The sequence below is a fragment of the Puma concolor genome, chromosome D1, assembly GCF_028749965.1.
Source record: "Puma concolor isolate L17-30 chromosome D1, mPumCon1.1.hap2, whole genome shotgun sequence".
NCBI lineage: Eukaryota > Metazoa > Chordata > Mammalia > Carnivora > Felidae > Puma > Puma concolor.
In genome coordinates, this window is record NC_141676.1 from 855,840 (window position 1) to 882,614 (window position 26,775).

The window sequence follows — 26,775 nt, forward strand, 5'->3', positions numbered from 1 at the left end:
ATGGGTGTCGGCCGCAGGAAGCTGGCCCCGCTCTGGGCCCTGGCTCTCACCCTGGCCTGGGCCCGGCACACAGGTGAGCCAGCACTCACCGGCTCTCCCAGGCTGGCCCTGGCCGTGGCCTGGCATCGCGGTGCTTCCCCCACAGGCCGGGAGGGCAGCAGGCCGCCCAGACGCCTTGACCGGGCCTCTGGGCGGGTGGAGTGTGGCCGTGAGTGGCCCCCGGCAGCCTGGCCCCCGGCCCCGGGCCCTGAGCCGTCTTGCGGGTGTCCCAGCTGGTGGGGTTGGGGAGGAACCCTCGGGGACTGCGGGGGTCCACGTTGGGGGTGGGGCCTCTGAGGCTGGGCTGCTCCCCCGAGGCGAGGAAGCAGGAACCCAGCGTCTCTGAGCCCCCGGCCTGCCTTCCCTGGCAGCGGCCTGCAGCCCACTCACTCCTCCACCCGTGTTGCCCTGCTGGTCACTGCGTCTGCCTCCCCCACCCCCAGGCCCCGGGCTGAGCGGGTTCTCAGGCCCCTGGGCCAGCCTGGCGGAGCGGCCCTCCTATCCCTGGGTCCCCCTCCCCATGCACCCCCAGTTTACCTGCTCGTTTTCACCATCTGGGCCTTATGGGGGCTTTCCGGGAGCCTCAGCCTTGGGCCGAGGGTGTGATAGTGAGGTCCACACAGCGAGGATGCTGGCGGCGGGGGGGAGGGACTCACAGACCCTCTGCGGCCCCCTCCCCCCAGGTCTGCACCTCACTGCCTCCACTTCCCAGGGGCCAGCTGGGTTCTGGCTGGGCGTGGGGTGGCAGTGTGCAGGAGGGGCCGGGGGCCCGTGTTCCCGAGGCACTCAGCACAGAGGGGACCATGCCACGGCGCCCCGTGTGGCCCATACACTTCAGTCCTTGGCTCTTGCCGCTGTGTGCGGGGCCAGTCCCTACCGGTGAGGGCAGCTGGCCCCTGCAGGGCCAGGCCCCTCCTGCCACGCTGGCGTGGCCTCTGAGGGCCTCAGAGATCGGCCTTCCAAGCCGCGCCAGGTTCTTGGGGCAGCCTCGGGGCCGACACGGCCAGCCCTCAGCTCTCCTGCCCTGTGCACCCCTGTGCTGAGCCGCCCCCCGTGCGGTGGCCCTGAGCACCCCCTCTACGGTGCAGCCCCACCCCACTCAGCTCCACACTCCCCAGTCTGTTCCAAGTTGTCCTCCAGACCACTGGCTTTACTGTTGGACCCTCCACGGGCCGCTGTGCAGAGTGGGGAGATACTCAGTGAATGCAGGGCTCCCGGGGACACTCTGTCAGGGCCAGGGGACCCCCCCCTTGAGGGCTTGGGGAGCCAGGCTGAGGTAATGCTCAGAGAGGATCGTGGCTCAGCCTGGACCTGGTGTGGACGGTGTGGACAGAGACCCTCCCAGCGTCCCCAGCCCTGCACAGAGAGAACCCCCACCTGTTCTGGCCCCTTCTGCCCGCCCATCCCTCTCTTCCTCCGTAGGCTCTGTGGAACATGGCCACGAGTACCTGGACCTCCTTCCTGTCACCCAGGGGCCCGCTGGTGAGTCGGCCCCCCACCTCCGTCAGGGCTGCCCCACTCGGGGCCAGGGGCCTGCTGAGCTCACGGCGACATCCTGCTGTCTCCCCGTAACCCCTGATATTTCATCCACGTATGCGTCCTCGTGGCCTGGGGGTGGGGGCTGGTGGGGTGGCCTCTCTGGGTATTTCTGTGCCGCCACTCTGGGTGTGTGGCCCCGAAGCCCAGACAATCTGCCTGCATTTCCTGGCACTGGGCCCACGGGAGGCTCATCCACGCCTGGCCTCTGCGCCCAAGGTTGACTTTTGAGATTCTGGGCGTAAGAAAGTCCCAGGTGTGAACAGAGTGCAGGGCTGAGAGCTCCCGGCCCCTCGGGATGGCGTGGCAGAGGCGCAGGGCGGAGGCTGTCGCTGGAGGAGGCTTTGCTGCCCGAGTGTACGTGCAGCCCGGCCCCCCGGGGCGCCTTGTGGCCACGGCCTTGGAGAGGCCACCTCCAGTCGCCTTGTGTGGGTGGCAGAGATGCCTGCGCCCAGCAGAAGCCATGTGCGTGGGGGGCGCTGTGTCACCCTGCCCCTGCTCCCGCAGGCGACCGGCTGCGCGGTGTGACCATCCTCCCCCCTCTGAGGACGGCGCCGGTGGTCCGAGGTGAGGGAGGGCCTGTGAGGCCGGGCTGGGAGGGGGCAGCTGGGCGGGGTCCCGCTTCCCAGGTGGACCCGGGAGAAGTGCTGGGAAAGGGCCCCGGCCTCCAGGAGGGTCTGGGTCCAGGCGGCTCCTCCCCGGACGCCCGGCCCTCGGGCAGCAGTGTGCTGGACTTGGGGGCATGGGGGCGCCCCTCAGGACTGCCCTGGCTCCCCACAGCCCTGAACCCCGCGCACAACGGGCGGGTGTGCAGCACCTGGGGCGACTTCCACTATAAGACCTTCGACGGGGACGTCTTCCGCTTCCCGGGCCTGTGCAACTACGTCCTCTCCGCGCACTGCGGGGCCGCCTACGAGGACTTCAACGTCCAGGTCCGCCGCGGCCTGGAGTCCAATGTCACCACGCTGGCCAGAGTCACCATGAAGCTGGATGGCATGGTCATCGAGTTGACCAAGAGCTCCATCCAGGTCAACGGGCTCCCGTGAGTCTGGGGGGCTGTGAGGGGGACGTAGGGTTGTCCCCGAGACGGGGGCCCGTGGCCCCTCCCCCACTGGGGCCCCGCGCTCTTTTCCTGCCCCTGGAAGTGGTCCCCTCCTGGTCCTGTGACCCCAGGGCTGCAGACTCCCCTGTCTCCCCCACTCCCCCCTGCTGCCACTGTCCACAGGCACTGTGCTCATGTCCCACGCGTGACCACAGGGGACCTCGCTGCCCCCTGCGTGCCCCTCGCCGCCTCAGCCGCGCCCTCTCTCCGCAGAATCCAGCTGCCTTTTAGCCAGTCTGGTGTCACCATCGAGCACAGCAGCAGCCACCTGAAGGTGGTGGCCAGGCTGGGCCTGGTCTTCATGTGGAGCCAGGACGACAGTCTCCTGGTGAGGCCGGGGCCCAGGGCTGGGGTGGGGGGGCGTCTCCAGCCCAACAGCCTTCCCAGGGAGGGAAGAAAGTGCTCCGGGCAAGGGTGGGTGGGGAGGTCAGAGAAGGTCCCCAACAGGGTGGGGGAGGAGGGAGCCAAGGTGCTATGGGGGCGCTGGGATCTACACCCCCGATGGAGACCCCGCGTGAGTGGGGTGTCTCCTCCAGGACAGAGAGCCCTGCTCTGCATTGTGGGGGCCGGGGGCTGGTCCACGGTCCCTGACAGCCCCTCCTTGGAAGTGTCCCACACCTTGTCTGTCCCTCCCGTCCCGAGACGTCCCTGGCAGGGCCAGTGGCTGACATGTCCCTCTCCTTCCAGCTGGAGCTGGACGCCAAGTACTCGAACCAGACCTGCGGGCTCTGTGGAGACTTTAACGGTGTGCCTGTCTTCGACGAGTTCCTCTCCCACGGTGAGCCCCTCCCCACGGCTGTCCCACGTGTCTGCTCTGGGCCCCTTCCCCGGGGCTCCCTGGAAGGCCGCCTTGTCTCCAACTTGTGTGCACGTGCACGCACACCCGCACCTGCACAATCCCAGCACCCACAGGCGCACCTGCCCGCACACTCAGCCGTGCGCCCGGAGGCACATCTGGGGGCCTGTGCTCGGCGCGGCTGCTCTGGGAAGTGGATGTGTAACCACGCACCCTCCTCACCTGAGACCAGAGTCCCACCTCCCATCAGGCCCCGTCACCGTTGCTCGGGCCTCCAGACTTCGCCGCCAAGAAGCGGGACCCGCACGAGCCGGGGTCCCCGGCCCCCAGGTCCCCTTCGCCAGGCCCGTGAAGCCCCACTTAAGGCTCACCCATAGATGCTTCTGGCCATGAGGGAACGAGCCTGCCCATGCGTCCGGTGGCCCTGGCCCGGCAGGCCCGGCGCAGGCTTGGCTGGGGGGGGGCAGGGGGGAGGTCGGGGTCACTCTCCAGCCCTCTGGACTACAGGCCAGCCCTGGGCTTGGAGAGCCTCAGTCAATAGGCCTCCGCCCTCGGCCTGCAAGCCCCAGAGCCTTGGCTGTTTCCCCAGTCTTCAGACACCCTGAATGTCCCTTGTGGCCACTGCCTAACCCAGCGGTGTGGGTGGGGGAGCAGGGGCAGCCGGGACGCCGCGGGCAACCTGGGGGACGGCTTGTGCTCCCCGCAGGTGTCAAGCTGACCCCCATCGAGTTCGGGAATCTGCAGAAGTTGCACGGCCCCACGGAGCAGTGTCAGGACCCTGCACCTGTGCCCCCGATGACTTGCTCACTGGGCACCGTAAGTCCTGGAGGGAGTGGCGGCGGGGGCCGGGCTGGGGGGGTGGGCTGTGAGTCCAGAGGAGAGTCCGGGGCCTGGACTCAGCACGGCCTCCCGGCTCGGCCCCAGGGCATCTGTGAGGAGATCCTGAGCAGCTGGCCCTTCCGGGGCTGCAACGCCCTGGTGGACGCCAGCAGCTACGTGCAGGCCTGCCGGCAAGACCTCTGCCTGTGCGAGCACGCCGAGCTGACCAGCTGCGTCTGCCATACGGTCGCCGAGTACTCCCGCCAGTGCGCCCACGCCGGGGGGCGGCCCCTGGACTGGCGCGGCCCCGACCTGTGCCGTGAGTGCCCCGGCCGGCCCCAGCCCCGTCACCGTGCTGCCCTGCCTCGGTCCAGAGGTGGGGGCAGGGTGTGACCACCGCCACCCCCCGCCCCCGTCCTCTACCCTGCAGCCCAGACGTGCCCCCTCAACATGCAGTACCGCGAGTGCGGCTCGCCCTGTGCGGACACCTGTTCCAACCCGGAGCACTCCCAGCTCTGCGAGGACCACTGCATGGCCGGCTGCTTCTGCCCCGAGGGTGAGAGGGGCCCCCACCCCCGCCTGCCCCCCGAGAATCACAGAGGCGTTCTGGACCCCCGGATCTGAAGGGCCCCCGAAGGGCAGGGCAGCCTGGGGCGGAGGGCTGGTCTCCTCCACACGCTCACGCGGTGGCCACAGCCTGGCACCTGCCATACTGGCCGCCTGCTTCTGCAGGGACGGTGCTCGACGACATCGGCCATACGGGCTGCATCCCTGCACCCCAGTGCGCCTGCGTGTACAACGGGGCCACCTATGCTCCGGGGGCTGTCTACTCCACAGACTGTGCCAACTGGTAGGACCCAGGCCCCTGCCCTCCTGTCCGTCACCCCAGACGCGTCCTGGGATGGCCCCTCGGAGGCCAGGGCCCAAGTGCTGGATGCCATCCCTCACGTGGGGCCCCGGGCACTGGCCAGTGGCTCTCCGCACGGGCGCCGAGGGGCCCCGGGCTGTGCAGTGATGCGGGCAGGCCTGGGCAAGACCCTTGTCCACCTGCCTGTGAGGAGGGAGGGGCTGGGTGCTCCCGGGGGCCGCGCTCACGTGGTCTCTACCCGCACACAGCACCTGCTCCAGTGGCCGGTGGAGCTGCCAGGAGGTGCCATGTCCTGGCACCTGCTCGGTGCTGGGGGGCGCCCACTTCTCCACGTTCGATGAGAGGCAGTACACAGTGCACGGAGACTGCAGCTACGTGTTGGCCAAGGTACGGGCCCCGGGGTCCTCGCTGGGACAGAGCGGCTGTCACACGGGAGCCCCTGCCTGGGCTGCGTGCAGCGGCTGCCTCTGAGGCCACCCTGGGAAGATGCCCCGGCTCCTGGTACCAGCCCCACAGGGAGCCAGGCGGTGGCGGGCGGGGGAGGGTGGCGCAGGGGGCTGGGGTCTCTGGGCAGAGTGTGAGCAGTCGTGTCTGCAGCCGTGTGACAGCAGTGCCTTCACTGTGCTGGCGGAGTTGCGCAGGTGCGGCCTGACGGACAGTGAGACTTGCCTGAAGAGCCTGACCTTGAGCCTGGACGGGGGGCACACGGTGAGGGCAGATCCGGGGGGCCTGGGGGGGGCACACGGTGAGGGCAGACCCGGGTGGAGGCTGGCGGGGGGGGCATAGTGAGAGCAGACGTGGGTTGGGGGGAATCTGTGTCTCTCGTGGCAAGTGACCTCTGCCCAAGCCCTCGATCCCCGTGTGGGCGGCGAGTGGCCAGGGGGCATGGCCCGGGGACCCTCCCACCCCACAGATCTCTGAGTGACGGTCCTCAGATGGAGCAGCTCAGGGAGGGACCAGGGCACGTCCGGTAGCTCGTGCATTGAAGGCAACGTCCGTATTTTATAAAGTCACTTGTGTTTTTACGTGACTGAGAAAATGCAGTCCTTGAAGGACACGCAGACAAGCTGAGCACAGGGTCATCGGCCCCTCTTTGTGGGAGCCTGTGGCCTCCACGGGCAGGGGTCTCACAGGGGCACGTCAGGGCCTCCGGGGCCACTTGGGGCGCTGGCAGAGCCTCGACTTGCCCTGACCCTGCTGTGTACTGCTCCTAGGTCATCGTGGTCAAGGCCAGCGGGGAGGTGTTTGTGAACCAGATCTACACCCAGATGCCCGTCTCAGCAGGTGAGGGCGCCGGCCCTGGCCCCCTGAGGGTGCCGCTGCTCACACCCCACTGAGACCTTGTCCCCTGCGTCCACAGCCAACGTCACGCTCTTCAGACCCTCAACCTTCTTCATCATCGCCCAGACCAACCTGGGTCTGCAGCTGGACATCCAGCTGGTACCCACCATGCAGGTGTTCCTGAGGCTGGCGCCCGAGCTCCGCGGGCTGACCTGCGGTAAGAGGGGCCGCCTGCCCTGGGGGCCGGAGCCCGCCCTCGGCGGCCGGGGCTCTCGGGGCCTCATGCTGCCCCCCTGCCCCAGGCCTGTGCGGGAACTTCAACCAGAACCAGGCCGATGACTTCCGGACCCTCAGCGGCGTGGTGGAGGGCACGGCCGCCGCCTTCGCCAACACCTGGAAGACCCAGGCCGCCTGCCCCAACGTCAAGAACAGCTTCGAGGACCCCTGCTCCCTCAGCGTGGAGAACGGTACGTGGATCCATGTGGCCCCAGGGCCCCCTGCGTGCTGGTGACACCCCCTCCCCCGCCGCCCCCGGCCACGGAGGTCCACTCCGGCCCCGAAGGAGCGATTCAGGTGCTTCACAGGCAAACTCCCCAGCGGCCGTGGTAACTTCCGGAAGGAAAGGAACAGGGTGTTGTGGGGGTGGTGCAGGCGGCCCTCGGTGTGCCTGTGGGCCACAGACGGGCGCTGGGAAGGAGCCAGGAGCCTGCCCGCTCCAGGCGCCGTCCTCCGCGGAAGGCGCTTCTGTGTGACCCCAGCTGACCTCCCCGCTCCTCCGTCCACAGAGAAGTACGCTCAGCATTGGTGCTCCCGACTGAAGGACCCCCACGGCCCCTTCGCCCAGTGCCACGCTGCCGTGAGCCCCGGCACTTACCACTCGGTAACGGCCTCCCCCTGGCCCGTCCCCTCTGGCCCGGGCTAGCCCGGCTCCGCTGGCTACGGAGATCGGGGCCGTAGTCCTTCCAGCTCCCACCTGGAGGGGGTCTGCCGGGGGTGTGGGGGCCCCTGGCGCCAGCTCGAGGAGGGGCCCCAGAGGAGGCGGGGGGCAGCGTGGGGATGCTCGCTGAGTGTGGGTGACCACGGCCCCGTCCCCAGAACTGCATGTTCGACACGTGCAACTGTCAGAAGAGCGAGGACTGTCTGTGTGCGGCCCTGTCCTCCTACGTGCACGCCTGTGCCGCCAAGGGGGTGCTGCTCAGAGGCTGGAGGGACGGCGTGTGCAGTGAGTGTCCCCGAGGGTCCCCCGGTGCAGGAATACACGCTCCGTGGCTCTCCCTGCGTGGGGCTCCCGTGCTGGCTGGGGACCCCGCGGCTGGAGCAGGCCTGGGGTGGGCAGGGCAGCGGGGGGTGGCCGGGGACCGGGTGGAGACCTCTGCCCTGCGCTGAGCGCCGCCCCCTTCCCGGCATCCTGCAGCGAAGCCCATGGCCACCTGCCCGAAGTCGCTGACCTACCAGTACCACATCAGCTCCTGCCAGCCCACCTGCCGGGCCCGGAGTCACGAGGACGTCACCTGCGGCATCCGCTTTGTCCCCGTGGACGGCTGCGCCTGCCCCCAAGGCACCTTCATGGACGAAGCGGGCAAGTGTGTGCCGGCCAGCAGCTGTCCCTGCTACCACGAGGGCTCCGTGGTCCCCAACGGGGAGTCGCTGCACGAGCGTGGGGCCATCTGGTGAGAGCCCCTGCCGGCTGGGCCTGGGGAGCAGGGCGGCTGAGGTGGGGGGGGTGCCCTCTGACCGCCCTCTCCTCCCAGCACTTGCACGCAAGGCTTGCTGAGCTGCATCGGAGGCCACACCCCTGCCCCAGGTGAGCCCTGAGAGCGGGAGGGAGGGGCTCTCGTTTCCACGCCAAGCTTCTGGGCAGACGCGCCCGGGTCAGCGTGGCTGGCGGGGGGCTGACACGTTTCTGCGTCAGGCCTGGTCTGTGCCCTCTGGGCTCGGGGAGGGGGTGGCGAGGGGGTGGGAGCAGGCCTCACTCTCGCGCCCACGCAGCACCCGGCCGGTCAGGCCTCGGGGCGGCACACCCCCGGCTGCTGGGAAACTCTCAGAGCCAGCCTGGCGGGTGGCGGCTGGGGGCCCCTCAACGGCCCCTGCCTCCCCAGTCTGCACCCCGCCCATGGTCTACGTCGACTGTCGCAATGCCACGCCGGGGGCCGCCGGGGCCGGCTGTCAGAAGAGCTGCCTCACCTTGGACATGGAGTGTGTGAGTGTTCCCCACGCCCCCAGGGACCCCTCGTGGGCACCCGCCGCATGGCCCTCTCAGGCTGGGCCCAGGAAGACCCCTGCCCGAACGCTGTCCGGGCCCCCTGCAGGCCGTGGCGGGGGGGCCCTCTGCCGTCACCTCCACCGTCACCCCCGGCCCCCTGACCTGTGTGTTGTGCCCCACAGTACAGCCCCCGGTGCGAGCCCGGCTGCGTGTGCCCCGACGGGCTGGTGGCCGACGGTGAAGGCGGCTGTGTCGCCGTGGAGGACTGTCCCTGCGTGCACGACGAGGCCAGCTACCTGCCCGGCCAGACCGTCCGGGTGGGCTGCAACACTTGGTAGGTGGGGCCCCGGGACCCCACCCCGGCCGGGCCGGCCCCGCTTCGGCCTGACTGTCCCCCCCCCCCTCCCTCAGCACCTGTAAAAGCAGGATGTGGCAGTGCACACGTGAGCCCTGCCTGGCCACCTGCACGGTGTATGGGGACGGCCACTACATCACCTTCGATGGGCAGAGCTACAGCTTCAGTGGCGACTGCGCGTACACACTGCTTCAGGTACACGGTCCCCGCCCCCCGCCCCCCGTCCCCCGCCCCCTGCAAGCTGCCCAGGCTGTCCCAGCCCCCACCCCCCCACCCCAACTGCCGTGTCGGCCTCCACCTGTCCCCAGGACCACTGTGGTGGGAACAGCACTGCCAACGGGACCTTCCGAGTTGTCACGGAGAACGTCCCCTGCGGGACCACGGGCGTCACCTGCTCCAAGGACCTCAAGCTCTTCCTGGGAGTGAGTCGGGGGCCGGGTGGGAACGGGGACAGCCCCTCAGAGGCCCCGGGGAACTCTTGGAAGGTGAGCGGGGACGGGCCTGAGGGACCGCTTCCCCCCCCCCCCCCCCCCCCGCAGAGCTACGAGCTGAAGCTGAGTGGCGGCAAAGTGGAAGTGATCCAGAAGGGCGTGGGGCAGGAGGCCCCCTACTCCATCCGCCAGATGGGCATCTACCTGGTGGTGGACACCGAGGTCGGCCTGGTGCTGCTGTGGGACAGGAAGACCAGCATCTTCCTCAAACTCAGCCCCGAGTTCAAGGTGGGCCCCCACCCCAGGACGGCCCAGACCGAGGGCCGGCTGGGACGGCTGTGGGGTGGGGGACACACACAGACGGACAGAGGAGGGATTCAGCCGGCGGGCCTCGAGGGAGGCGGCAGATAGGAGGTCCGCCTGAGTCCACTGCGCGCTGTGGCTCCTTCTCCCAGAGCTGAAGGTCCCTCCAGGCTGCGGTCCCAGGACGCGCCCCTGGACGCTCGGGGGGAGGATCCCCCCGGCCTCCTCCGGCTTCTGGGGCCCCAGGCGACGCTCCGACCTCTGCCTGCAACCTCACGTTGCTGTCTTTGCTCTGTGTGTCTGTGCCCAAATGTCCCAGTCCTACGAGGACACCAGGCCCTGTGTCCTCAGCCAGGATGCGTCCGTGCTAGCTGGACCTCCACCTGCGGAGGCCCTATTTCCACATGACGCCATGCTCACGGGTCCCCGGTGATCTGAGCCAGTCTTTGGGGGACTTCTTTCCCGTGGCCCCGAGCGCTAAGTGGGGCCGTGCCCGGAGGCACAGCGCTACCCTCCCCCCCCAAGGTGTCCTGGGGACATGCAGCCCCAGGGGGAAAGGAACGGGGGCACAGGAGGCAGGGACAGGGGCTCTGGCCCTTGCAGCCTGTGTCCTGAGCCCCCTTGTGTGCAGGGCCGGGTCTGCGGGCTGTGCGGGAACTTTGACGACAATGCCGTCAATGACTTCACCACGAGGAGCCAGTCCGTGGTGGGCAACGCCCTGGAGTTTGGCAACAGCTGGAAATTCTCCCCGTCCTGCGCCGACGCCCCGGCCCCCAGGGACGCCTGCACCGCCAACCCGCACCGCAAGTCCTGGGCCCAGAAGCAGTGCAGTGTCCTCAACAGCGCCACCTTCGCCGCCTGCCACGCCCACGTATGTGGGTGCTCCCGGGGCGCCTGGGGAGGAAGGGACAGAAGTGGGGCTGGCATCGCCTTCCACCTTTTGGACCAGCCCGCGGTCAGCCCCGCGGGACCACGAATCTGCTGTCCCTGAGCGGCGGGGGAGACGGCCCAGGTCTGGCCACGCCCCAGGCCTGACCCCCAGCAGCCCCGGGGAATCCGGCCCTGAATCCGAAGCCTCTCTCCCCCGCCAGGTGGAGCCCGCCAAGTACTACGAGGCCTGCGTGGGCGATGCGTGTGCCTGTGACTCCGGGGGCGACTGTGAGTGTCTCTGCACGGCCGTGGCCGCCTATGCCCAGGCCTGCCACGACGTGGGCGTGTGCGTGTCCTGGCGGACCCCGGACATCTGCCGTGAGTTCACGGGATGTGTCGTCGGGGCAGGGCGGGCCCCCACCCCAGGGAGCGACACACTGCGCGGTTAAGGCTGGTCGCCCGCGGAGGGGGGCGGCGGGTGTCGGAAAGGAACGTGAAATGGGGAGGGGTGTCACCGATGGACAGACGGGAGAATGTTCCGGAACCCAGAGGGGTCAGTAGAGCCGTGCTCCCCCACCCCGCCCGCTTAGAACCTGGCCGGAGGGGAGCGTAGTGGGCAGCCGCTCCGGCCGGAGTCCCCCACCCTGGCAGGCGGCACCCCCGAGGAGCCAGGGGACCCGCGGCTGCGTCCCAGGTCACGGGCATTTGGGGCCCACACCCCCCGAGGCCCCATGCGGGAGGCACAGGGGAGGGACGGGGCTTGGTCGAAGGTCGGGGTGCAGGGGGAGCCCGGCCGGCCGCCGGGTGGCCCTGGAGGCCGTCGTTGCCAGGGCGGCGCCCCGCCTGGGGCCGCTGGTGGCTCGCTCTGGCCGGAGCCGGCCCGCTGAGTCGGCCCCCTCACCTGCAGCCTTGTTCTGCGACTACTACAACCGCGAGGGCCAGTGCGAGTGGCACTACCAGCCGTGCGGCCCGCCCTGCATGAGGACCTGCCGGAACCCGAGCGGCCGCTGCCTGACCGACCTGCCGGGCCTGGAAGGTGCGCTGCTGCCCCGCTGGCCAGAGGGGCCGCCTGGGGTCCTGGGGTCACGGCGGGGTCTGTCCTGGGGCCCTGGGGCCCCAACCCCCGGAGGTGCCGCTGTGGGTGCGGCCTCGAGCTGGGGACTGAGCCAAGGCGGTGGGGGTGGGGCGGTCGGGCAGGCGGTCGGCTGGGACTCAGGCCTCTCTGGGCTGCAGGCTGCTACCCCAAGTGCCCGCCAGAAGCCCCCATCTTCGACGAGGACCGGATGCAGTGTGTGGCCACGTGCCCCACGCCCCCCCCGCCGCCGCCCTGCCGCGTCCAAGGCAAGTCATACCGGCCGGGGGAGATGGTGCCATCTGACAGGAACTGCCAGTCCTGGTGAGTCCTTGACCAGAGGGGCAAGCAGCTGGAGCGTGTGGGGCTCGGCCCTCGCCCTGCGGGACGGACGGGGGGGGCCGCAGGCCCGAGGCGTTGAGGGGAGGGGAGAGGAGCGGGAGGGGGTGACGCCGAGTCACGAGGCCGCCCCAAGGCCGCCGGAGCAGATGCCCCGAACGGGAGGTGGCCGTCGGGCGGTCAGCGGGGAGCGACGCCGGCCCCCAGTGGCCACCGACCGGAAGGGGCTCCCCGAGAGGGTGCGACCTCGGCCTCCGTGCCCAGCGGCCGGGGCTGAGGGCCGGCTCCGGCACCGCGGCGATGCCCTCGCCCCCAGACTCACCTTCTTCCTCCCGTCGCCAGCGTCTGCAGCGAGAGTGGGGTCCAGTGCGCCTACGACACTGAGGGTGAGCGGCCGGCGGCCTTCCTCGGGTCTGGGGTCTCCAGGTCCCCGCCCGCCGCCCCGCCCCTCATGTGCCCGGCACCCCCTCCTCCTCACAGCCTGCGTCTGCACCTATGACGGGCGGCGCTTCCGCCCGGGGGACGTCATCTACCACACGACCGACGGCACGGGGGGCTGCATCTCCGCCCGCTGCTCGGCCAACGGCACCATCGACAGGAGGGTCTACCCCTGCAGCCCCACCACCCCCACGCCACCAACCACCTTCTCCTTCTCCACGCCCCCGCTCGGTAAGGCGGGGCCGCCCCTCGTGCCGGGAATCCAGGAGGGGACCGGGGGCCGGACGCTCGTCATCTCTGCAGCCAGGAAGGGCCCTCTCGTCCAGCGTGCCGGGCGGGACCGGCGTCCTCAGCTGTGCCGTCAGGGCCGGGGCCCCTGGCACGGGGTAGGGCTCTGACAGGGGACCTCAGGCAGGCCTTTGGAGGGAAGGCCACCGGGAGCACCCCTGGGGAGTCCTTGCCCCATCATTGCCACCTGCCTGTCTTAGGCCACACCGAGGGTCAGGTAGCCCAGCTCCTCTCCCTCTTAAGGGGGTCGTCCTTAGAGCCCTAGCGGACCTTCCCGAAAGAGTGCAAATTCTGCTCAGGGTGTAAACGAGATCGATTCACCTATTTATTCAACTGCTGTGGGCTCCACACATGCCCTGTGCCGGGTGTGTCCCAGGAACTCGGTCCCTGTGTTTCCCAAGCTCCCATCACAGGGGGGGACGGTCACGCAGACTGACACGGTGAGACGTGCAAGGCAGCTGACTGGCAGGGGGACGGGGACAAGGGGTGACAGGGTGCCTCGGGGAGCCTAAGAGACTTAGCCCTCCCGCCTTCTCTTCTGCCCTCAGTCGTGAGCTCAACACGTCCAGCCCACACGTGCCACAGCCCTGCCAAGAGCACGGTGCGGCCCAGCACTCGGAGCGGTGCCCCGTCCTCCACCCCGGGCACGACCTCCGGTCCTCCGATGAGCCCTCCCCGGCCCCGCCAGGCCTGTGGGGAAGATTGCCGGTGGTCACCGTGGCTGGACGTCAGTCACCCGGGACGGGGCATCGACAGCGGTGACTTCGACACACTGGAGAACCTCCGTGCCCACGGGCACCAGGTCTGCCCGGCGCCGAAGAGGGTGGAGTGTCGGGCTGAGGACGCCCCCGAGGTACCGATCCAGGTCCTGGGGCAGCACGTGGAGTGCAGCCCAGCGCGGGGGCTGACCTGTTACAACCGCAAGCAGGCTTCAGGGCTCTGCCACAACTACCAGATCAGGGTCCAGTGCTGCTTCCCCCGTACCTGCCCTACCTCTGGCGGTCAAACCCAGACCACCACACCTGTCCCAGGGACCACTACAACCACCCCGAGTACCCCTACACCTACCCCAAGTACCCCTACACCTGTCCCAGGGACCACTACAACCACCCCGAGTACCTCTACTCCTGTCCCAGGGACCACTACAACCACCCCGAGTACCTCTACTCCTGTCCCAGGGACCACTACAACCACCCCGAGTACATCTACACCTGTCCCAGGGACGACTACAACCACCCCGAGTACCTCTACACCTGTCCCAGGGACGACTACAACCACCCCGAGTACCTCTACACCTGTCCCAGGGACCACTACAACCACCCCGAGTACCTCTACTCCTGTCCCAGGGACCACTACAACCACCCCGAGTACGTCTACACCTGTCCCAGGGACCACTACAACCACCCCGAGTACATCTACACCTGTCCCAGGGACCACTACAACCACCCCGAGTACATCTACACCTGTCCCAGGGACCACTACAACCACCCCGAGTACCTCTACTCCTGTCCCAGGGACCATTACAACCACCCCGAGTACCTCTACTCCTGTCCCAGGGACCACTACAACCACCCCGAGTACGTCTACACCTGTCCCAGGGACCACTACAACCACCCCGAGTACATCTACACCTGTCCCAGGGACCACTACAACCACCCCGAGTACCTCTACTCCTGTCCCAGGGACCACCACAACCACCCCGAGTACCTCTACTCCTGTCCCAGGGACCACCACAACCACCCCGAGTACCTCTACTCCTGTCCCAGGGACCACTACAACCACCCCGAGTACCTCTACTCCTGTCCCAGGGACCACTACAACCACCCCGAGTACCTCTACACCTGTCCCAGGGACCACTACAACCACCCCGAGTACCTCTACTCCTGTCCCAGGGACCACTACAACCACCCCGAGTACGTCTACACCTGTCCCAGGGACCACTACAACCACCCCGAGTACGTCTACACCTGTCCCAGGGACCACTACAACCACCCCGAGTACATCTACACCTGTCCCAGGGACCACTACAACCACCCCGAGTACCTCTACTCCTGTCCCAGGGACCACCACAACCACCCCGAGTACCTCTACTCCTGTCCCAGGGACCACCACAACCACCCCGAGTACCTCTACTCCTGTCCCAGGGACCACTACAACCACCCCGAGTACCTCTACTCCTGTCCCAGGGACCACTACAACCACCCCGAGTACCTCTACACCTGTCCCAGGGACCACTACAACCACCCCGAGTACCTCTACTCCTGTCCCAGGGACCACTACAACCACCCCGAGTACGTCTACACCTGTCCCAGGGACCACTACAACCACCCCGAGTACATCTACACCTGTCCCAGGGACGACTACAACCACCCCGAGTACCTCTACTCCTGTCCCAGGGACCACTACAACCACCCCGAGTACCTCTACACCTGTCCCAGGGACCACTACAACCACCCCGAGTACCTCTACTCCTGTCCCAGGGACCACCACAACCACCCCGAGTACCTCTACTCCTGTCCCAGGGACCACTACAACCACCCCGAGTACGTCTACACCTGTCCCAGGGACGACTGCAACCACCCCGAGTACCTCTACTCCTGTCCCAGGGACCACCACAACCACCCCGAGTACCTCTACTCCTGTCCCAGGGACCACTACAACCACCCCGAGTACGTCTACACCTGTCCCAGGGACCACTACAACCACCCCGAGTACATCTACACCTGTCCCAGGGACGACTACAACCACCCCGAGTACCTCTACTCCTGTCCCAGGGACCACCACAACCACCCCGAGTACCTCTACTCCTGTCCCAGGGACCACTACAACCACCCCGAGTACCTCTACTCCTGTCCCAAGTACCCCTACACCTGTCCCAGGGACCACTACGACCACCCCGAGTACCCCTACACCTGTCCCAGGGACCACTACGACCACCCCGAGTACCTCTACACCTGTCCCAGGGACCACTACAACTGTGAAAAACACTCCATTGACCCTGAGGCCAATGACAGTTTCAACGACACCTGAACCTTGTTTACAAAAGTTGTGCAACTGGACCCAATGGTTCGACAGCAGCTACCCTGGTCCTGGCATAAACAGTGGAGATTTCGACACTTTTCATGACTTGAGAACCAAAGGACATAAATTCTGTGAAAAGCCCAGCAACGTGGAGTGTAGGGCACAGTTCTTCCCAAACATCCCACTGGAGGAGCTGGGGCAGGACTTGATCTGTGACAAGAGCCTGGGGCTGTTATGCCTCAACAGGAACCAGTTGCCGCCGATCTGTTATAACTATGAAATCCGGATCGAGTGCTGCGAGCTGGTGGATGTGTGCAGAAGCACCACACACCCTGTGACGTCTGAGACCACGTATTCCACCCAAAAGGAACCCGGGACCCAGACACAGCTTACCTGGACCACCGGAATCCCCTCGTCTCCCACACGGCACAGCACCGCCAGCTCCGTGCACACGCACCCCACAACCAGCATCACAACCGGCACACACTCAGTCTCCCCAGCCGTGACCATCCCCTGCCAGCCACAGTGCACGTGGACCAAGTGGTTCGACGTGGACTTCCCGTCCCCTGGGCCCCACGGAGGAGACACGGAAACCTTCGGCAACATCGTCAGAAGGGGAGAGAAAATCTGTCGCCGGCCCGAGTACATCACGCAGCTGGAGTGCCGGGCCGAGAGCCACCCCGAGGTCAGCATCGAGACGCTGGGCCAGGTGGTAGAGTGCAACGTCAGCAAGGGCCTGGTGTGCCGGAACCGGGACCAGGGTGGCGACGTCAGGATGTGCCTCAACTATGAGGTCCGCGTGCTGTGCTGTGAGCCCCCGGAGTACTGCTCTACCCACAAAACTGTCGGAGTACCTCACACTTCAAGCGTTAGCACCACCAGGCTAACTGAAACCACCTCCCACCTGGTGACATCCAGCTCAACCTCCGTGCCGAAAACCAGCTCAACCTCGGTGACAGAAACCAGCCCAACCTCGGTGACAGAAACCAGTTCAACCTCGGTGACAGAAACCAGCTCAACCTCCGTAACAGAAACCAGGCCAACCTCGGTGACAGAGACCAGCTCAACCTCGGTGACAGAGACCAGCCCGACCTCGGTGACAGAAACCAGCTCGACCTCAGTGACGGAAACCAGCTCAACCTTGGTGACAGAAACCAGCTCAATCTCAGTGACAGAAACCAGGCCAACTTCGGTGACAGAAACCAGCCCAACCTCGGTGACAGAGACCAGCCCAACCTCGGTGACAGAAACCAGCTCAACCTCAGTGACAAAAACCAGGCCAACCTCTGTGACAGAAACCAGCCCAACCTCGGTGACAGAGACCAGCTCAACCTCGGTGACAGAGACCAGCCCAACCTCGGTGACAGAAACCAGCCCAACCTCAGTGACAAAAACCAGGCCAACCTCGGTGACAGAGACCAGCCCAACCTCAGTGACAAAAACCAGGCCAACCTCGGTGACAGAAACCAGCTTAACCTCGGTGACAGAGACCAGCCCAACCTCGGTGACAGAAACCAGCTCAACCTTGGTGACAGAAACCAGGCCAACCTCGGTGACAGAAACCATCCCAACCTCGGTGACAAAAACCAGGCCAACCTCGGTGACAGAGACCAGCTCAACCTCGGTGACAGAGACCAGCCCAACCTCGGTGACAGAAACCAGCTCAACCTTGGTGACAGAGACCAGCCCAACCTCGGTGACAGAAACCAGCTCAACCTCGGTGACAGAGACCAGCCCAACCTCGGTGACAAAAACCAGGCCAACCTCGGTGACAGAGACCAGCCCAACCTCGGTGACAAAAACCAGGCCAACCTCGGTGACAGAAACCAGCTCAACCTCGGTGACAGAGACCAGTCCAACCTCGGTGACAGAAACCAGCTCGACCTCGGTGACGGAAACCAGCTCAACCTCGGTGACAGAAACCAGCTCAATCTCAGTGACAGAAACCAGGCCAACTTCGGTGACAGAAACCAGCCCAACCTCGGTGACAGAGACCAGCCCAACCTCGGTGACAGAGACCAGCCCAACCTCGGTGACAGAAACCAGCTCAACCTCAGTGACAAAAACCAGGCCAACCTCTGTGACAGAGACCAGCCCAACCTCGGTGACAGAGACCAGCCCAACCTCGGTGACAGAGACCAGGCCAACCTCGGTGACAGAGACCAGCCCAACCTCGGTGACAAAAACCAGGCCAACCTCGGTGACAGAAACCAGCTCAACCTCGGTGACAGAGACCAGCCCAACCTCGGTGACAGAAACCAGCTCGACCTCGGTGACGGAGACCAGCCCAACCTCGGTGACAGAAACCAGCTCAACCTCGGTGACAGAAACCAGGCCAACTTCGGTGACAGAAACCAGCTCAACCTCGGTGACAGAGACCAGCCCAACCTCGGTGACAGAAACCAGCTCAACCTCGGTGACAGAGACCAGCCCAACCTCGGTGACAAAAACCAGGCCAACCTCGGTGACAGAAACCAGCCCAACCTCGGTGACAAAAACCAGGCCAACCTCGGTGACAGAGACCAGCTCAATCTCGGTGACAGAGACCAGTCCAACCTCGGTGACAGAAACCAGCTCGACCTCGGTGACAGAAACCAGCTCGACCTCGGTGACAGAAACCAGCTCAATCTCGGTGACAGAAACCAGGCCAACTTCGGTGACAGAAACCAGCCCAACCTCGGTGACAGAGACCAGCCCAACCTCGGTGACAGAGACCAGCCCAACCTCGGTGACAGAAACCAGCTCAACCTCAGTGACAAAAACCAGGCCAACCTCTGTGACAGAGACCAGCCCAACCTCGGTGACAGAGACCAGCCCAACCTCGGTGACAGAGACCAGGCCAACCTCGGTGACAGAGACCAGCTCAACCTCGGTGACAGAGACCAGCCCAACCTCGGTGACAGAGACCAGCCCAACCTCGGTGACAGAAACCAGCCCAACCTCTGAGCCCAAACGCAGCACAACCTCTGGTCCTACAATGAGCACAAGCCCTGTTCTCAAAACTGAAACAACCCACTTCACACCAGTGACCATCCCCTGCCAGCCACAGTGCAGGTGGACCAAGTGGTTCGACGTGGACTTCCCGTCCCCAGGGCCCCACGGAGGAGACGCGGACACCCTCGGCAACATCGTCAGAAGGGGAGGGAAAATCTGTCGCCGGCCCGAGTACATCACGCGGCTGGAGTGCCGGGTCGAGAGCCACCCCGAGGTCAGCATCGAGACGCTGGGCCAGGTGGTAGAGTGCAACGTCAGCAAGGACCTGATGTGCCGGAACCGGGACCAGAGTGGCGAGGTCGGGATGTGCAACTACGAGGTCCGCGTGCTGTGCTGTGAGCCCCCGGAGCACTGCCCTCATACTTCTGTGGCGCCTTACGCGACTCCATCCACCAAGCCCTCGTCCCCTCCAGAACCGACCTCCGTGGTGTCCACCACGACATGTTACTGCAGTGTGTCTGACAAGTTCTACCGCGCAGGTGTGTGCTGCCCCGGCCACTGTGAGGGAGAGGGAGGGGTCCTTTGTCCCCGTGACTGAGCCACGTGTTGTCCCCGAGGCGGCAGTGAGCCGTCCTCTAGGATTCATCCCGTTCGTTTCTGGGCAGGAGGGCCTCCTACCAGGTCAGCCCTCGGGGCGGACCGCCACCCTGCAGGGGCCAGTCCGTGCTGTGCCTCTCCCCGCCCCCTAGCATGGCCCCGCTGACACCCGCCTGTCCCCTTGTCTGCCAGGATCCATCATTTACAACCGGACCGACCTCGACGGCCACTGCTATTATGCCACGTGCAGCCTGGACTGCCACGTGGTCAGGACGCACTACACCTGTGCCAGCGGCACGACACCTCCCGTCCCAACCACCTCCCCGGCCGGGTCCTCCCCTTCAGCCTCCGCGCCCGTCACCGCGAAGGGGTGCCCAAACGCGGTTCCCCCAAGAAGGGTAACTCCCCCCTCCCCGCCCACCGCACAGGCTGGCGCAGGGACCCTCAGCGTCTTTGCAGCTCGGCTGAGCGGGAAAGTCCGTGGCCTCGGGCCGAAGCAGGCAGGCGGGGAAGTGGCCGGTTCTGGTCACTGCCGGGGGCGGGTCCCGGCCCGGCAGCTGGGAGCGCGTGGCCTGGGGTGGAGGCTCGGCTGGCTGCGGACGACCGGGCACCCAAGCGGGTGGTCCAGGCTCTGGGGGGCGCCGGGCGGCCAGGGAGGGTGTGTAGGGTCGGGCGGGGCTCCGGGAGTGGAGGCCACGTGTAAGGAACGGGGTGGTGGGGGACCACCTCCGCCGCCCGGAGAGCCCCCCTTGCCAGCCAGGTCCCCTCCCGCGGCTCCTCTCTCGGGGGAGCCCGGCGCCACAAGCCTGAGGTCTTTCCTCCACAGAAAGGCGAGACCTGGGCCATGCCCAACTGCTCTCAGGCCACCTGCGAGGGCAACGGCGTCATCACCCTGCAGCCGCAGCCGTGCCCGCAGTTGCAGCGGCCGGTGTGCGCCAACGGCTACCCGCCCGTGAAGGTCGTCGACCCCGACAGCTGCTGCCCGCACTACCGGTGCCAGTGTGAGCCGGGGGCCAGGCTGAGGGGGAGGGAGGCACCTGGGTTAGACACCGGGAAGGCCTTCTGGACGGCAGGGCAGGGGACGGATGGTGCCGGGTGGAATCCTGCCTGAGCCCCAGAGCCCGCGGGGCGGGGGTGGGAGGGGGCCCCGCGTAAGGCCGCCGCGTGCCCGCAGGTGTGTGCAGCGGCTGGGGCGACCCCCACTACATCACCTTCGACGGCACCTACTATACGTTCCTGGACAACTGCACGTACGTGCTGGTGCAGCAGATCCTACCCGTGTACGGCCACTTCCGCGTGCTCATTGACAACTACTTCTGCGGGGCGGAGGACGGGCTCTCCTGCCCGCAGTCCATCATCGTCGAGTACCGGCAGGACCGCGTCGTGCTGACCCACAAGCCCGTGCTCGGGGTGATGACCAACGAGGTGGGGAGCCCCGCCCCGGGCAGCCCCACACGGACCGGGGCCGGCCGGGGGCGCCCCTCATTCACTCCCCTCCTTGGCCCGCCGCGTGCGTCTAGATCATCTTCAACGACAAAGTGGTCAAGCCCGGCTTCCAGAAGGACGGCGTGAGTGTCTCCCAGATCGGCATCAAGATGTACCTGACCATCCCCGAGCTCGGCGTCCAGGTCATGTTCTCCGGCCTCATCTTCTCGGTGGAGCTGCCTTTCAGCAAGTTCGCCAACAACACCGAGGGGCAGTGCGGTGAGCGCCTGTCCCCGCCGGGCTCTGCCCACGCCGGGCCCTTTCTCCGCTCCGTGCCTGGAGCTGGGAGCGCCTGGTGCGGGAAGGGTCGCCTTGGCGGAGTCCCCCCCACCCCGGAGGACCCATTCTCGGCCGGGGCCGAAACTGCCTCAGGGCACCGAGCCTGTAGGCGGTTCTGCTTTCCAGCGGCTCCGGGCGGGTGTGGGTCAGCAGCTCGCGGGGCGGGGGGCCTGGCCGTGTGCCCTACACCTGAGGCTCGCACCTGCCCGTCCCCCAGGTGGACTGCCCACTGTCTCGGTGGGGGGTGTGTTGGAAGCTCAAAGGCTCAGGTCTCTCAGCCAGGCCATCGAGTGCCGCGCTGAGCGCCAGGGCCCCGCCCCCAGCTCGGGGACGCTGCGCGCTCGGGGACGCTGCGCGCTCGGGGACGCTGCGCGCTCGGGCAGGTGGTGGTGGTGGGGGTGCTCTACTGGCCCCAGTCAGCCTCCCCCGCCTCCCTGGCCCCAGGCACCTGCACCAATGACAAGAAGGATGAGTGCCGTCTCCCCGGGGGCACCGTGGTGCCCTCCTGCTCTGATATGTCCGGCCACTGGAAGGTGACGACGCCCCACCAGCCGCCCTGCCACGGGCCACCCCCGAAGCCCACTGCAGTCGGGCCCACGCCCTCGCCCGCCCCCTGCCTGCCTTCGCCGATCTGCCAGCTGATTCTGAGCGAGTGAGATGTGGGGGCGCAGAGTGGGCCTACGGGGGCCCCCCGGGGGGAAGAGGGTCGCTGTGGGTCCACCAGGGCTGGCCGTGGGTCCGGGCCTGCGTCATGACCCCGGGCGCCACCTGGCTTTCCAGCCCAGGGGAGACCTCGAGACAGAAAGAGCCGTGGGGCAGCCGGCCGCCCTCCCCGGGGCACGCAGACCCGGGTAGGCCCGAGCTGCCCCACGACCCGGTGCTCCCGGCCGCAGGGTCTTCGAGCTGTGCCACCCTCTGATCCCCCCGCTGGCATTCTACCAAGGCTGCACCTTCGACCACTGCCACCTGAACGACTCCAACGTGCTGTGCTCTAGCCTGGAGCTGTATGCGTCCCTCTGCGCCTCCCGAGGCGTGTGCATCGACTGGAGGCGCCACACCAACCACATGTGCTGTGAGTGTCCTCCGAGCGGCATCGGCCGGTGCCAGCGTGTGGCCAGGGGCCGGACGGCCAGTGGCTGGACTTCCCGGAGCGGGGTGGGGGGGTGGGGAGGAGCGGGGAGGAGCTGGGGGAAGAGGAGGAGGGGGAGGGGGGATGGTTGACCCCAGGGCAGACTGCACTGGGCTCCTGGAAAGAAGGGAGGAGCACCCAGATTGGGGACTCAGGGCCTAGAGCACAGGGGCGGCAGGGCCGTGCACGCAGGGGTGGGGCCGGCGGGGCCCCGCTTCCGGGCTGCAGAGCCCCCGGCGGATGCCTGGGGATGAGTTGGCTCGGGGCCGGGGCCCTCGGCCTCAGGTGTCCTCTCCCTCCTCACAGCGTTCACCTGCCCTGCTGACAAGGTGTACCTGCCGTGTGGCCCGTCCAAGCCCTCATACTGCTATGGAAGTGACAACACCAGCCTCGTGTATGCACCCGCCTCTCCCTCCTAGACCCACCCCCCGGGGGAACCCGGCCCGGCCTTCCCCTGCCCTGGAGTGCACAGGGACCAGGCCGGCCCTCTGCTGTCCCTACAGGGCTCTTCAGGACACTGTCCCCATCACAGAAGGCTGCTTCTGTCCAGAGAACATGACGCGTTTCAGCATGAGCTCTCCAGTCTGCGTGCCTGCGGACTGCCACAGTAAGTCCCCACGGTGGGGGGTGGCGGGTGGGGGCGGGGGTGGGGCTTGGGGCTGGCAGGTGCACCTTCCGCCCGAGCGAGTGCCAGGACCAACCGCCCTCCCAGATCTGCACTTCCCAGCCAGGGCCCGGGGGCCCCCCCCCGACGTGGCTCCTGCCCCCGAAGGGCTGGGGGCTGCTGCCTCCCACCGCTGACCTCACTCTCTCTCCCTCCAGGGTGCCTGGGCCCCCACGGGGAGGCTGTGGAGGTGAGTGCGCCATGCTGGGGGTGGGGCAGGGCTTCCTCTCGGCGCCAGAGTTTCAGATGAGGGGCAGGGAGGGGCCCAGGCTTCTCCGGCAAGATCTGGGAGGCTTCTACGTGGGGGTGCCCACCCCCGGGGGTGGCCCTGCCCTGTCCTCCGCTGGGACCCCCTCCTGCTCCACTTGGACACCGTGAGGTCACCCACATGGCACCTCCCACCCCATCTCCTGCCCCTGCGGCCACCGCCCTGCACTCTCGAAGCCCCCTTCCCCCGGGTTCCCCCGCTGGCCGTCATCGGTGGGCTCCCAGAACCACCTGGTCTGGCTGCAGCCGTCCCTGGACAGGCAGGTGACTGACCCCACAGCCCTGGGCTCACACGTGCCTCCTCCTGCAGCCCGGCCACACCATCAGCGTGGACTGCCAGCGGTGCACCTGTGAGAGCAGCACGCTGACAATGAGCTGTCACAGGCAGCCCTGCCCCCTGCCCCCAGCCTGCCCCCTGCCCGGCTTCGTGCCTGTGCCTGCAGCCCCGCAGGCCGGCCAGTGCTGCCCCCAGTACAACTGTGGTGAGTCCGGGTTGCTGTCCCCTCATGCCTTCCGGGTCGGCTTCGGCCGAAAGCACAGGGGCGCCTGCCCACGAGGGTGCCGTGGCGCCGGCACTTGGGGGGACGCTGGCACCTGGGGGACCCACCACCTGCCCACCGGGTGGCCGGCGCTCCCGAAGACCCTTGGGGATCACCCCCGGGTGGGGGTGGGAGCTGGCGCAGAGCCGGACACAGGCCCCCGAGCACCTCCGTCCTGCCCACTGCAGCCTGTGACACCAGCTACTGCCCCAAGCCCGTGGCCTGTCCCGAGGGCTCCCACCCGGTCGTGACCTATACGGAGGGGGCCTGCTGCCCCAGCCAGAACTGCAGTGAGTGTCTTTTCTCCGGGCTGCGCTGCACGCTGCGGGTGGGGGGCCCAGCCTCTCTCGGGGTTCTCCGTGGCTCGGGGTAAAGCTGGATGAAGCCACAGCTGGACCACCGCGGCCGGGGGCCCCGGGGCCGGGCGACTGCCCGTGCGGACGGGATGGCGGGAGGGCGGGAGGTCAGGGTGGCTCCGCGAGGCTGTTCTCCTCTTGCACAGGCTGGGACGTCTGCAGCGTTAACGGTACCTTGTACCAGGTAAGGAGCAGGTGGAGGCCCGGACCCCCGGGGCACACGGGACACCGAGCTCTCTCCGCCCCTGCCCCTGCCGGCTCCTCCCGAGCCTGGGCCAGGACCCCTGCTGGCTCGGGTGGCCGCGGGGCAGCTGTGAGCTCTCCCGGGACCACTGCCCACGGAGGCAAGGGCCTGGGGCTCCCCCTCGCCCACCCAGAGTCACCCAGGGGGACCGGTCTGCCTGGCGGGGGGGCCGGGCCTGGGGCAGGGGGGCCGGGAAGGCAGGGGCCCAGGGCCCGGTCTGAGCTCGCCAACACTGGCCACCCTGACCCTCCCCAGCCCGGCTCCGTGGTCTCCTCCAGTCTGTGCGAAACGTGCAGGTGTGAGGTGTCCAGCAGTCCCCAGTTGGACACGGTCGTCATCAGCTGTGAGACCCAGATTTGCAACACCCACTGCCCTGTGGTGAGTGCCTGCGTCCACCCCGGGAAAGCCAGCGCCCGGGCTCGGGCTCCGTTTTCACCCCGCCCTATCCACCCCTCCCTGCAGGGCTTCGAGTATCAGGAGCAGAGTGGGCAGTGCTGCGGCCTGTGTGTGCAGCAGGCCTGTGTCGTGAACGCCAGTGACAGTTCCACCCGCATCTTCTATGTGAGTCGTGGCCACAGGGCCCGGCTGGGGGGGGACCCCAGGGCCGGGGGGTGAGTCCCGGGAGGGACAGAGCCAGCACGCCCCTCGCAGGAGCCCCAGGCAGGCCGGGCCTCACCCCGGCCCGGACAGAGCAGCTGTGAGGCGCACAGGGACGGCAGGGTCTGGCGCACCGGGGCCCCCGGGCAGAGGGGGGCTCCGGAAGCCCACAGGCTGGGAGGCAGACATGTAGACGGGCAGACGGACCTCCCCTGCCCGCTCACCCTGCTGGTGCCTCTTCCTTGCAGCCCGGCCAGTCCTGGCCAGACCCCACGAACCCGTGTGTGACCCACGAGTGTGAGAAGCACCGGGACGGGCTCGTGGTGGTGACCAGGAAGAAGGCGTGTCCCCCACTCAACTGCCCTGCGGTGAGCTCCGGGGACACACGGCCCCGCCTGGCACGCTGCGGGCGGCAAGATTCACCTGGGGTGGGGGCGGGGAGGCGCGGTGGGCCCCCTGCAGCACCCACAGGGGCGCCCCCTGCCTGCGTGGGGCGCTGTCCACTGCCGTGTGACCCCCTGCTTCCGGGCCGGCCGCTCCGGCGCTCAAGCAGCCCCTCTGTCGGCACAGGCCCAGGCCCAGCTGAGCGAGGACGGCTGCTGTCTCGTCTGTCCCCCGCCCCAACCTCGGAACCGTGAGTGCGAGCGTCTGCGGGGGGTGGTCGATCCTGCCCACTGGGGGTGGGGGGGTGGGGGGGGCCAGGGAGCCATCCAGGCCTGAGCCGCGCCCCCGCCTCCCGTGTCGCCTGCAGAGTCGGCCTGTGCGGTATACTACAAGCCTGAGGTCATCGTGCATGGAGATTGCAGGTCCCCGCGGCCCATGAGGGTGGCCTACTGCCAGGGCAACTGCGGGGACAGCAGTGCCAAGTACGTGAGCCCCGACTCCGCCAGGCAGAGACCAGTCTCCGCAGGGCAGCGTCCCCAGGACTGGCTGTGCCGGGCGCCCGGGCCGGAGGGGAAGGCAGGACGGGGGGGGGGGGGGGGGGGGGGGCAGGCGGTGGGGTCCTGACGCTGCGGGGGGTGCGGGGGGGTGGTGGCTGGGGCCAGGCCTTTGGAGGCCGATGGAATCAGGCTGTTCTGTTTACTACTGAGGCCGCGGACACAGTGGCCCCCTTGGCGGCGTGCCCACAGGTCAGCGGTGGCACGCTGCCGGCCCGGAGTCCGCCGGGGGAGCCCGGGATGGGCACGTGGGGCCCCGGGGCCTGCGGGGGGCTGCGGGGGGCTGCGGGCGTGGCGCCGGGTGCTGAGCGGGCCCTGCCCACAGGTACTCGCTGGAGGCCAACACCATAGAGCGGAACTGCAGCTGCTGCAGGGAGCTGCGGGTGTCGCCGACGACGGTGACCCTGCGCTGCAAGGACGGCTCCAGCCGAACCTTCGGCTACACCCTGGTGAAGGAGTGCGGCTGTGTGGGGCAGCGGTGCGGCCCCCACGGCAACCTAAGCCATTCGGAGGACCCGGGGCCCTTGCAGAGTGACGAGGAGCAGAGCCAGGAGACGGGGCACACAGGCTGGAGGAGGGGGTCCAGCAGCCCTCGGAGCTCCCGGCCACCTCCCTCCGGGACCCAGCGATAAGGGTCCCGTTCCCCGTAGCCCCAGCTCCAAGGCCGGTGGGACCTCGGTCCAGGCGGCCCGAGATCAGGATGCACTGCCCGCCCCGCTCTTCCGTCTGCAGGGTCCACGGCCCTTGGAAGTGTGACGGCCCTGAGGGACCCGGGCGGGCGGGGCTCCTCTGGCCACGGGTCCAGTCTGCTTTTCCCCGGACGTAAGCATCACGGAAGGGTCTTATCAATGACGGCCACTTGGATGTGGTGCCCGGCCATTCGGCTGGCCACCGGGAGGCAGAGCCTCACCCCTACCTCGGCCCTGGGCCTCGGGAAATGGCCAACTGGTTCCATAAATACATCTGGAGCATTTTGCACCTTGCA

At 67.7% G+C, this 26,775-nt stretch overlaps 1 protein-coding gene across 1 annotated transcript; it reads left to right on the forward strand.

Annotated features, from left to right (window-relative positions):
• Positions 1-26,775, forward strand: MUC5AC (mucin 5AC, oligomeric mucus/gel-forming). The gene is given in 50 exon segments (XM_086679315.1): positions 1-114; positions 1,485-1,521; positions 2,083-2,142; positions 2,356-2,617; positions 2,891-3,005; positions 3,365-3,455; positions 4,180-4,289; positions 4,398-4,611; positions 4,723-4,848; positions 5,025-5,142; positions 5,409-5,547; positions 5,758-5,868; positions 6,375-6,444; positions 6,521-6,658; positions 6,744-6,908; positions 7,227-7,321; positions 7,537-7,663; positions 7,856-8,111; positions 8,193-8,245; positions 8,541-8,641; positions 8,827-8,978; positions 9,056-9,194; positions 9,308-9,421; positions 9,539-9,718; positions 10,365-10,604; positions 10,825-10,981; positions 11,511-11,639; positions 11,837-11,999; positions 12,357-12,400; positions 12,495-12,683; positions 13,289-19,197; positions 19,199-19,234; positions 19,445-19,690; positions 20,119-20,293; positions 20,467-20,717; positions 20,813-20,996; positions 21,501-21,708; positions 21,950-22,128; positions 22,492-22,579; positions 22,689-22,792; positions 23,008-23,039; positions 23,427-23,598; positions 23,844-23,945; positions 24,158-24,195; positions 24,511-24,633; positions 24,718-24,816; positions 25,101-25,220; positions 25,423-25,486; positions 25,604-25,718; positions 26,116-26,775. Coding segments are annotated over 50 exon segments (12,561 nt in total). The 3' UTR covers positions 26,423-26,775.